Source organism: Lithobates pipiens, unplaced genomic scaffold (assembly GCF_037356315.1).
Source record: "Lithobates pipiens isolate NorthernLeopardFrog02 unplaced genomic scaffold, aLitPip1_a1.2 Scaffold_1, whole genome shotgun sequence".
In the NCBI taxonomy this organism is placed as follows: Eukaryota; Metazoa; Chordata; class Amphibia; order Anura; family Ranidae; genus Lithobates; species Lithobates pipiens.
In genome coordinates this window covers 44,558,379-44,570,943 of record NW_027507685.1, presented here as the reverse complement: position 1 = coordinate 44,570,943, position 12,565 = coordinate 44,558,379, and the positions used below count along the sequence as shown (strand labels likewise).

Sequence of the window (12,565 nt, the reverse complement as noted above, 5' to 3'; positions counted from 1 at the left end):
ATATTGTTTTTTTCCAAATTTACGCTATTTTTTCACTTATATCGCAAAAAATTAAAAACGGAGTCGTGAATACCACCAAAATAAAGCTCTATCTGTGCGAACAAAATGATAAAAATGTCATTTGGGTACAGTGTAGCCTGACCGTGCAATTGTCATTGAAAGTGCGAGAGCACTGAAAGCTGAAAATTGGGCTGGGAATGAAGAGGGCGAAAGTGCCCTGTATTGTAGTGGTTAATAAAATGGTTCAACTCACCATATTGCAGAATCAGTGGGAGCCCTGGGCGTGTCACTTGCCACATCTCCTGCCACCAGATGCAGCATGTCACTTGCCACTGTCACCAGATGCAGCATGTCACTTGCCACCGTCACCTGCCACTAGATATGGATTGTCACTTGCCATGTCGCCTGCCACCAGATGTGGATTGTCACTTGCCACTTTCACCTGGCAGCAGATGTGGATTGTTACTTGCCATGTCGCTTGCCACGTCTCCTGCTACCATTTGCAGATTGTCACTTGCCACATCTCTTGCCACCATTTGCAGAATGTCACTTGCCACGTCATCGGCCACCATTTGCAGTTTGTCACTTGCCACGTGACCAACCACCAGATGTGGGTTGTAATTTTTCCAACTGATGGAGATTGTCACTTCCCATGCCAGCCAGTTCTAAACAAATGTGCATTGATGCTGCATTGGTGGCAGACTGACAGCACTGGTCCATTTAGTGAGAGCAGGAGAGTGGTGATGCGGGGCGAGCACTGAGAGATGATGTCATGTTGCTGCTCCCTGCAGCACCTCCAACATTGAAGCATTGAAGCAAGGGGGTCTGGCTACAAAGTGGAGCTCCACGATGACAGGAAGCACGTGACCTCCACCCCACCTTGCTGTGAGGGTGGAAGAGCACTGATGTGTGGCAGGCAGTGAGAGATGATGTCATCTCTCTGCCACTCGCCGCACCTCGCTCCCAGATTCAAGAGGCCAGGCTGTGAAGAGCGCTGATGTGGAGAGAGCTCACTGAACTGCAATTTAATTTATAGCATTTGTTTTTATGTGTTTTTTCTGGATTTTTGGTTGATATTCTGTCTCTATCATTTAAAATGCACCTATGATAAAAAATAAAAAATAAAATCTAGACCCTTCATTTCTGTGTAAGTGGACAAACTTACAAAATCTGCAGGGGGATCAAATAATTATTTTCCCCACTGTAAGTTGCACCTGTTCATCTGCAGTCTCCTCTTCTATACATCAGTTCTAAGCCCACAATTTATCAAGCTTGTCCGAGAGTTAAGAAAAATTGGGACGGAGAGCTGAAATTTCACACTGCAAAGGTCCGTGAGGAGAACTCTGAGAGCTGATTGGAGAGAAGAGACACAACCCCCCTCCACACAGCTCATAGTAACAGAGCCGAGACTATCAATCTGCTGGAGATCCCTCCTCCCTCACCTTTTTTCTTTTGGTGTCAGGACAATTTGTCAGAAGTGTCTCAAGCAGATAGCAGAGGAAGGAAGCAGCAGAGAGAAATGACACTTAGGGGTTGATTTGCTAAAGGCAAAAATACTTTGAACTTTTGCAAGTTCAGTAGCTCCAGAGCTTAGTAAATTAGATAAAGCTTAACTTTACAAAGAATATCCAATCACATATAAGGAAAATAAAATTAAAAAAACTGAATTTTTTGCTTGCACATGATTGTGTGATGGAAGTCAGCAGAGCTTTCCCCCATTTTCTAAGCTCCGAAGCAACGGCACTTGCAAAAGTTCACAGTCTATTTTGCCTTTAGTAAATCAACCCCTTAGTGCTCTGGGTTGAGACACACTATAGAAGGATATGCTTTGTTCATATTTCATGTCTGAGGTTTACAACCACTTTAACCCACCCCCAACACTTAACCAAGTCCGTATTTTTTTTTTTTTTAGGTCCTAACCCTAAACTCCTAAACCTTGACCTAGCCAATTACCTAAAACTAACAAAGTTCCTTCTTAACATACCTACTCTATCTAATGCCAGTTTTTTTTTTTTTTTTTTTTGGTGCCAGAGCTGTCAGTGGCAAAAGATAAAAATACCCAAATGCTGGAAACTACTGATCGAATGGGAATATTCTTTGTGACTCCCCCATTCAATTTTTCCCCAACAATTGTTTCTGTACAGTGGTGTGAAAAAGTGTTTGCCCCCTTCCTCATTTCCTGTTCCTTTGCATGTTTGTCACACTTAAGTGTTTCGGAACATCAAACCAATTTAAACAATAGTCAAGGACAACATAAGTAAACACAAAATGCAATTTGTAAATGAAGGTGTTTATTATTAAAGGTGAAAAAAAAATCCAAACCATCATGGCCCTGTGTGAAAAAGTGATTGCCCCCTAAACCTAATAACTGGTTGGGCCACCCTTAGCAGCAACAACTGCAACCAAGCGTTTGCGATAACGTGCAATGAGGCTTTTACAGTGTCCTGGAGGAATTTTGGCCCACTCATCTTTGCAGAATTGTCCTAATTCAGTTACATTAGAGGGTTTTCGAGCATGAACGGCCTTTTTAAGGTCATACCACAACATCTCAATAGGATTCAGGTCAGGACTTTGGCTAGGCCACTGCAAAGTCTTCATTTTGTTTTTCTTCAGCCATTCGGTGGTGGACTTGCTGGTGTGTTTAGGATCATTGTCCTGCTGCAGAACCCAAGTTCGTTTCAGCTTGAGTACACGAACAGATGGTCGGACATTCTCCTTCAGGATCTCTTGGTAGACAGCAGAATTCATAGTTCCTTTTATCACGGCAAGTCTTCCAGGTCCTGAAGCAGCAAAACAGTCCCAGACCATCACACTACCACCACCATATTTTACTGTTGGTATAATGTTCTTTTTATGAAATGCAGTGTTCCTTCTACGCCAGATATACTTGGACACACACCTTCCAAAGAGTTCCACTTTTGTCTCATCGGTCCACAGAATGTTGTCCCAAAAGTCTTGGGGATCATGAAGATGTGTTGTGGAGAAATTGAGATGAGCTTTGATGTTCTTTTTGCTCAGCAGTGGTTTTCTCCTTGGAACTCTGCCATGCAGGCCATTTTTGCCCAGTCTTTTCCTGATGGTGGAGGCATGAACGCTGACCTTAACTGAGGCAAGTGAGGCCTGCAGTTCCTTGGACGTTGTTGTGGGGTCTTTTGTGACCTCTTGGATGAGTCGTCGCTGCGCTCTTGGGGTAATTTTGGGCGGCCGGCCACTCCTGGGAAGGTTCACCACTGTTCCATGTCTTCGCCATTTGTGGATAATGGCTCTCACTGTGGTTCGCTGGATTCCCAAAGCTTTGGAAATGGCTTTATAACCCTTTCCAGACTGATAGATCTCAATTACTTTCTTTCTCAATTGTTCCTGAATTTCTTTGGGTCTCGGCATGATGTGTAGCTTTTAAGGATCTTCTGGTGGACCTTACTGTGTCAAGCAGCTCCTATTTAAGTGATGCCTTGATTGTGAACAGGTGTGGCAATAATCAGGCCTGGGTGTGGCTAGAGAAATTGAACTCAGGTGTGGACAACCACAGTTATAGTATGTTTTAACAAGGGGGGCAATCACTTTTTCACACAGGGCCATGATGGTTTGGATTTTTTTTCACCTTTAATAATAAACACCTTCATTTACAAATTGCATTTTGTGTTTACTTGTGTTGTCCTTGACTATTGTTTAAATTGGTTTGATGTTCCGAAACACTTAAGTGTGACAAACATGCAAAGGAACAGGAAACGAGGAAGAGGGCAAACACTTTTTCACACCACTGTATCTACTGTTCCTTTTAGACATAGGTTTGACATCTGCGTTGGCTGTAAACACCCATCTATTGTTTTCAGTCAAGGAAGCTGCCATCTTGACCTCTAATGATCATTCAACTGCCATAATGCAGCACATGGGATCAGTTATGAAACCAGCCATTGGATGGTTTGAAAGTTTGGTTGAGAGCACAACCAATGTAAAAGTTAGCATTTCCGGCATGCCAGGAATGTAAGTGTGTTTTGAAACTGGGTTTACTCCCGCTTTAAGATGCAGAGCTGTTTGCTCAGTTTGTGATTGTTAGCTTGTGTTTTGGTAATGCAGTATACAGTACATAATATCACAGCACTAATGGTCATTATGTGCTCAGGTGGTCCTCAAACTGAGACCACTCAGTGTTTATCATTCCTAATGCTGGTCCAATTTTTGTTTTTTTTCCCCCTTTAGTTCTATCAGTGTAATTACAGAAATGGCTGAGTGGAAAGACCCTGATTTCAGCAGATGCGTTCTTCTAACATCCCTTCCTAATTCATTTGAGGATCTTGATAACATCACTGTGACACCAGGTAATAACAGATGTGATGATTATTATTTATCATTGTTAACAGGATTTTTTTTTTATTGATGACACATATGTATTTTTCAGGATTTGACCAAAAGTCATATTTTCAAAGATAATAAATAAACTGAATAAACATACATAAAACTTTAAGAAAAATAAGAGAGGGTGCCAACCAATTATAAAGCTATGTCAAAGACAGTAAATAAGTGGACAATCAAATTTTGAAAATACTCAAAAACTGTATGTAAACCACAACCCCACAGATACGTGTATAATATCAATCACTAGTATAAAAACATGACTAAATATAAATAAGTACACGTGTTATCCTTATGCAAAGTAAATCATTTATATTCCATAAGATAAAACATCTCATAATTAAATGAAATTCTTATGCTCAAATCATTGAGTCTACAAATCAGTGTGTAATACCAATCACAGGTTAATTTACTAAAGGAAAATAGACTGTGAAAAGTTGCACCCTGTAGGTGCAATTGCTCCAGAGATTAGTAAATGAGCAGTGGCTCTGCTGAATTCCATCATCCAATCATGTACAAACAAAAATGCTGTTTTTTTTTCCCTTAAGTGCGATTGGGTATTCTTTGCAAAGTAAAGCGCTTTACCTCATTTACTAAGATCTGGAGCAACTGCACTTGCAGAGTGCAAATGCATATTGAAAAGTGCACGGTCTATTTGCCTTTAGAAAATCAAACCCACTGTGTCCATAAAAGTTAAATAAATAATTAAATGAATAATTTCTCTAACGCCAAAAAAGTGCTCCACCACGTGCCAATAAATACTGCACTCATCAGATCCATAAGGCCGACCAGCATCCTACAAGCACTTTAACTTCCAGGATTTCAAAGAGCCATCATCCAATCTTCTCCTGTTACTCATTAGCAGTTCTCATATGATAGGTATGAAAAACAAAAAGCCCCAAAAAATGTAAAGTATACAGTGTAGTAATTTTATTTAAAGGGGTTGTAAAGGTAAACATTTATTCACCTTAATGCGTTCTATGCATTAAGGTGAAAAAACATCTGACAGTGCCAGCCCCCCCGTTTTACTTACCTGACCCCTCGAAAGTCCCGCGCTCATCCCCGACATCATCTTCACCGCTCAGCCTGGCTGCTGATTGGCTGGAGTGGATGGATTGAAAGCAGCGCAGCCATTGGCTCGTGCTGCTGTCAATTACATCCGATGACAGGGAGCGCCGGGGGGCGGGGCTAAGTTATACAGTGAGCAGCTACAGCCGCCGGCTGTATCACGGGAGCGTGCCCGCAAGTGCGTCTCACCATGCGAGGGTGCTTGCATGAACGTGAGAAGTACTTGCGGGGGGAAGCAGAAACACCCGCCGAGGGACCCCAGAAGACCAGGTTCGGGGCCACTCTGTGCAAAACAAGCTGCACAGTGGAGGTAAGTATAACATGTTTGTTATTTAAAAAAAAAAAATTCTCTTTACAACCCCTTTAAACTGAATTAATGTATGTCTCCACTCACATAAAAAGGGGCCTTTGGAAAGGTACTGACACAACCAACTCACTATGTTCAGGAGTATCTTTCTGAAGATGCTGAGAGGTCGACGTCCCTTCTAGTTTCATCCCCTACATCACTTCCAGGTCTGTGGAACGCACTCCGGCTTTGGTGAATGTGGGTGTTGGTGCAATACTCTTGGACATAGTGAGCCGTTTGTATCGGTGCCTTTGCAAAGTCATCCTTCATGTGATTAGAGACATATGTTTGCATTAATTCCTTTTAAAAAAAGTTACTACACTATATACTTTTCATTTTTTTGGGGCTCTTTTATTTTTCATACCTATTATATGAGAACTGATAATGAGTGCCAGGAGTAGATTGGACGATGGCTCTTTGAGAACCTGGAAGTTAAAGTGCTTGTTGGCTGCTGGTCAGCCTCTTTGATCTGGTGAGTGCAGTAATTATTGGCACATTGTGGAACACTTTTCTGGTATCGGGGAGAGATAGTCGCCTTCATTCATTTAACTTTTATGGACACGGTGATTGGCAACACACACTGATTTGTGGGCTCATGATTTGAGCATGAGAATTTAATTTAATGTTGAGATGTTTTAGCACATGGAATATAAATTAATTACTTTGCATAAAAAGAACATTTATTTTTATTTGGTCACATTTTTTACACTAATGATTGGTAATATACACTTGAATGCGGGATAGTAGTTTATTTATGAGTATTTTGAATATTTGATTGTCCACTTATTTATTTGATATGTGCACAAGGCGAGTGCTCATATGCATTTAGTTGCATACATAAAACTTTGATCAGAAGAATATGATTTTTTTTTTGTGGGGAATGCTTTGTGAATATGAATTCTTTATGCTTTGGGTTAATTGGTGTTATATACATGAATCTCTATGCCTAAAAGCAGGTGCCCAGGGGACATTTAAAGAGGGCGTGACTCTTTAAGAGTCCCATGGGTGCCTGCTTTCATGCATAGAGATTCATAGATTTTGGGGACCTTATCTTTGCACCCAAGCCTAGTTTTGATTATTGGTGTTATATACATCTATATTTGAATAAAATGATGTGCATTTTTTATATTTGAGTGGAAAATGCAAACCTTATACGGTACTTTCTTTTTGATACTGGTGTCATGAATGCTTTATTGTGTAATATCTTGCCTGGGGAGGAAAATAAAAAGCCAGAAAAACTGAAGGTTTAGCCTTGGGGAGTGCTTAGAAGGAGCTATGGTGAGCACTGAGAGTGGAATCAGTGGGCAGTAAAGCACCACGAGAGGCAAAATCTGGCTTTAGAGTTAGATAAGTCAACAAGATGAGGATGTGTTTAAAAGTTACATGTAATGTCCTGTACACACGGTCGGACATTCTGACCACAAAATCCGTCAGATTTTTTCGAACGTATTTTGTCCGAAATTTGTGTTGCATACACACGGTCGGACAAAGTTGTCGGAAAATACGATCGTTTGGAACGTGGTGACGTTTGTTACGTACGACAGGACTACGTAGAGGCTAGTAGCCAATAGATTTGGTCTCATAATTTGATCTGAGCATGCGTAGCACTTTGTCTGTCGGAATTCTCTACAAACGGTCGGAAAAAGTCAGATCGGATTTTTTTGTTGGAAAATATTAGATCCTGCTCTCAAATTTTTTCAGTTGGAATTTCCGACGGAAAAAGTTTGATAGAGCCTACACACGATCGGATTTTCCGACAATATAATCCGATCAGACCTTTTCCGTCTGAATTTCCGCCCATGCGTACAGGGCATTAGGGTGAGATTAAATGTTATGAATAAGTTTGTTGGTTGGGTTAAAGGTTGTGCTAAAGAAAGGTTCAGTGTTATACAGTGGTGTATGCTCCATGGGTGCAGGGTGTTCACTGCACATGGGCCTCCGAGCGGAGAGGGGCCCACTATGACCCACCCTGCACACATGGATGATTGTCCCTTGGTTCCCAGCCAGGGATGATCGGTGCGGCAGGAGAGACAGCTGTAAGGACCGATCTCCCTGCATGACAGCTACTTGTCCTCTCCCTATGAGGAGCTATCAGTGCTTACAGCTGTTGCTCCTGCTGCACCGATCCTCCCAGGCTGTCCTCCTCCTCCCCTCCTGGTGTTCTCTCCCAGCCTGATGTGTCCTCCTTCTCCGCATCCGTGTTCTCCTCCTCCTCAGCTCCCCATTCTCCTCTGACCCCCTGTGTCCTCCTCCTCCCCCCTCCCCCCTGTCCCCTGCAGCCAGATTCCCTCCTCTCCTGTCCCGCGGACTGCGGGGGGGGATGTGTCAGGATGGAGAGTAGAGTATGTAAGTAGGCACCAGTAAATTATGTCATTTACTGGCCCCTTCCTTTTCTGAATTGGACACAGAGAGCGATCGTTACCGAATGCTCACTATGACCTGTAATAACTGAGCAGAGTAACCTGTGTGTTACTTTGCTTCAGTTTATGAATGGAGAGGAGCCTCTGTCTCTTCTCCATTCATCTTCAATGCTGAGAAAGGGACTGGAGAATGTCTATCCTCAGTCCCTTTCTCTGTATCAAAGAGCAGATGTGAGGGTTCTGTTTAGACCTCTGATATCTCACCAAAGAACACTGACAAGGCTGATTAAAAAAATAAATATTGCAAAAAGTATTAAAAAATGAAATTGTAAAGAAATGACAAAAAACCTAATTGTAAAAAAATAAATAAAATAAAAAAACTACTGACACCCCCCCTCCCATGCTCGGCCTACACTGTCCACTGCCCCCCCCCCCCCCCAAAAAAAAAGTTAAAACCAATTTTAAAAAAAACAAAAACATCCACTGCTCTACCAACACCAACCTCTGCCCTACTGACACCGTCGACTGCTCTACTGAGACCAACCTCTGCCCTACTGACACCATCCACTGCCTCATACAATATAGAAACCAATCAGGCTCTGATACACATGTTCTGACAGCTAACATGCTGAGAAATCTAATTTCCAGTTCACCTAAGATCACCTCCAGAACTACATCTCCCAAGAATCTTTTTCTTGCACAAAGTATGTGAGCCGACTCTTGGAAGTTGGGATAGCATTGTTTTGCTAAGAAAGAAATCACTGTGGCTAGGAGCAGAGAGGCTTTAGGACATGCAGAGTTCTGTAGTCCAACAGACAGGGCTGACAATGCTAGTTACAGTAAATGCTCTGTGTTGTTAGCTCAGTTATGTGCACCCCGGATTTCTGGCAGGTCAACTGGTATTTTTCTATAACTGCAGCATTTTTAAGTGATAAAACTTGGGGACATGTCTTGGAGAGATGTACCAAATGTTTTTTTTGTTTTTTTGTTTTTTTTGAGTTTTGATGCAACATATTGTATGTTTTAAGGTATAATTAAAGGCAAAACTCAGTTTTTATTGCTGTCTATGCTGCATTAGGGAGATGCACCCTCTCCATTTGTCCTGTTTACCATTATCATTGAAAGTAAATGTAAAGAATATCCCTAATTTTGGCTTGTCCCCAGAAACGTAATAGAGGGGAGATCTTCCAATGGTGACCTGGAGGTTCCAAGGAATTCCCTTAATTTGCAGGGATTTCCCTTCACTTCCTGTTTGGCTATGGGACAGGAAGTGAAGGGAACTCCCCGAAATGGTTCACAGATGGTAAAAAAATTTGACTGGGGTTATAAACATCCTTCTTTTCTCTATCCAAAATGAAAAAAAAAAGGTTTTGCCTATAGTTCTACTTTAAGAGCGTTGACAAATTCACTTTAATGTCTGTTGTTGCTTCAACAATATAAGATATGCTTAGAGCACTTCCAGGTCTTTGTATTCTATATTTCCCTCTTCAATAATGTGAATTTTATTTTAAATGCATATTTTTTTAAAATACAAATTAATTATTTTTAACGTAATGTTCTTGGTTCTGTTTGTCTTCTAGAAAATGCTAAATATTTGGCAGAACACATTTTAAACATGACAACAAAGGCGCATTCCCTGCCAGAAAATTATATAAGGGTCATTCTAAGCAAAGTCTCTGAAATAATAGCATTGGCAGATACCGACATTACATTTGCCACAATTCATCTGAATGTTATAAACGACATCTTGACCAAAGCTAGTTCTCTGTACAAATTTACAAATCGGTGAGTATATGATTTCCGTTATCTGGTCTGTGTAAGGAAAATAAGAAAGTGACTTTAAAATATAGGATGCCGTAGATGGTGTGATTTCCTTTCCTGCAGGAAAGTAAATTGCTTAATTCCCCCATCAATACAGTCAGTGTTGACCCGTGGACAGGGCAGGACTTAGGGTGGTGGGGGCCCCTGGGCTTGAGTCACTTTCGGGCCCTACCGTCTATGCATTACCATATTTATCAGCGTACAACACGCGCCGGCGTATAACATGCACCGCAAGTTTAGGAGGGAATTTTAAGGAAAAAATCTTTTAGGAGGGAAGTTTAAGGGAAAAAAAACTTACATTTAAATGCCCATCAATGCAGCCTTATCAGTGTCCATCTGCAGCCTTGCCCATCCATCTACAGCCTTGTCCAGTGTCATTGCAGCTTTGTCAGTGTCATTTGCAGCCTTGTCAGTGTAGCCTTGTCATTTGCAGCCTTGCCCCAGTGTCATTTGCAGCATTGTCATTGCAGTCTTGAAGTTTAAAAATGACGCCGCCGAGATAAAGAGTCCTGTGTATCTTGGCGGCTCTCAGGGGCTCTCGCCGGCTCTCGGGTTCTCTCGGGGGCTCTTGCCAGCTCTTGGGTTCTCTTGACGGCTCTCGGGTCCTCTCGCAGTCCCGAGCGGAGCCGAGAGTAGCCGAGAGTACTTGGCTCGGCTCACAGTCACGCCCAGTCCCTGTTTTATATCCATTATAGGGCGGGACTGTGAGCGGAGCCGAGCCGAGTACACTTGGCTATGTATCTCTGCGGGGCCCCCTATTGAGCCCAGTCAAGCTCAATGTTAAGTCCTGCCCTGCCCGTGGAGCTATTGTGTACTCACGGCAGGAGATGGGGGGGGGGGTTGGGGGTGATGTTCTGGGATGCCAAATGGCCATGCCAAAGAACAAAGTGATTTTTGCCGCTGACAATAGTCTTGTGAAAAATCCAACAGGCTCACTGTGCCCAAGTTGACCAAGTTGACTGCCCATACATGTTTCAAATCACGGCCAGTCCCTGCTGAACTGCCCAAGATTTGAACTGTCTTTGGCCAGCTTAAGTATTGATGTTCTGGAGCCTTTTATTTATCTCTTTTGTCTGTTACATGTGAGATTAGCGTTGCTTTTAAAAAAAGAGAGATAAAGGTAATGCAATAGTTAAATATCCCCAGCAGAATATGTATTTGTTATCTGTTTATCCATGGTCAGAAAATCTGACTTTCCAATTTAAAGCTGAACTCTAGCAGACCTATAGATAAAAAAACAATTATTTAAAGTCTGTATTTAATATTAATAATAAAATATATATTTTAAAATTCAACCAGTGTAAGTTCTTGAATTTTACTTAGTACCTATTTCTTGCAATCCCCTGTGCAGCTTTCTGGGAGAGGGAGGGGCAGTACTGGGAGCCAATCAGAACAGGTGTAAAAAAATGCTGAAGGGTATCAAGCTAATAGGTGAGAATAGTGAGCAGGGGAATGGCCTTGTCATTCTGCTGCTACTTCATTGTTAAATCACTGGGGCTGGGGTAAGGTGGTGTAAGCAGTGTATTTATTAGGCCCCAGGCACACTAGGTGAATAGCCCCAATGCATGGGGTTCTGGCATTTAGTTTAGCCACAGGTAGAGGACACAGGTGTGCTGTCCGGCCCACTGCCTGCAGCCTGGCAAACTTATAGAGAGGATGACAGCTGCTGCGGATGGACAGTGTGACTAGCTGTAACTTCTTTTAGTGCAGTATGCACCCAGAGATGACTGCCCAGGACGCTGTGTTCGGGAAATTTGCCCCTTGGCACATACCTTCCTAAATGTATGTACTGCTGAGTGCACCACCCAGCCCCATCCAGCTGTAGCAACTGTCAGCCTTTCATAGAGTTTGACAGGCTGCTAGCGCTGGGGCTGGATGGTACCAAAAAATAAATCATCTGTAAAGGACAGACTGAAAAAAATACCTTTGCAGTGTAGTAGCATAGTAAAAATTTACAAAACTTAATTTATTCCAACAATTTGCTTAAAATCTTCAACAATAAGATATATTTATATATCAACACCTTCCAACAGTGGGATGACAGCCCTTTATAATAAATCCGGATTGTAGTGTCCTATTGGCCAATAACACATGTCATTCAAACCGATAAGAGCTGGATGCACAGTGTAAACGTACATAGGTACATTAGAAAAAATACATTACTACTATAATGGTGAGTAATTCAGGATAGCATCTACAGTGGCTCGACCAGCAAAATCAGATTAATCTAATCAAGTATGGTGAATTAAGTACCCTGATAATTATTTCAAACAAATAATGCAGCTGATTCAACATCAAAGGTGGAAATGCAGACACAAACAGTAATTGTAGGTGCAGAGTCTCAGTTTCAGCATTAGAGAGTGCTATTTTCTTGGAAAATAGGTACAGGTACTCTTCCTTTGCAAGTCTCCCCTTGTCTCTGCCCCCTACCTACCTCTGTGCATCGTCCGTTGGTTTCACCCCTACCCACCTCCCAGTACTGCCCCTTTTAGAGAATACAGAATCAAGTATCATTTTGTGGTGCTAAATAATTTGTATGGAATTTGTTAATGATAATAGGAAAGGTGTAAAATAGATCCCATGCAGCCAGTAACAATAGACCCACCCCCAGCAACAA

At 42.0% G+C, this 12,565-nt stretch overlaps 1 protein-coding gene across 1 annotated transcript in view; it reads left to right on the top strand.

Annotated features, from left to right (window-relative positions):
• The window catches only part of ADGRG4 (adhesion G protein-coupled receptor G4), a 215,969-nt gene that overhangs the window by 134,781 nt on the left and 68,623 nt on the right, over positions 1–12,565 (top strand). Inside the window, exons 12-13 of the mRNA XM_077490427.1 lie at positions 4,201–4,319; positions 9,708–9,912. Coding sequence (XP_077346553.1) covers positions 4,201–4,319; positions 9,708–9,912 — 324 coding nt within the window. The remainder of the gene's footprint in view (positions 1–4,200; positions 4,320–9,707; positions 9,913–12,565) is intronic.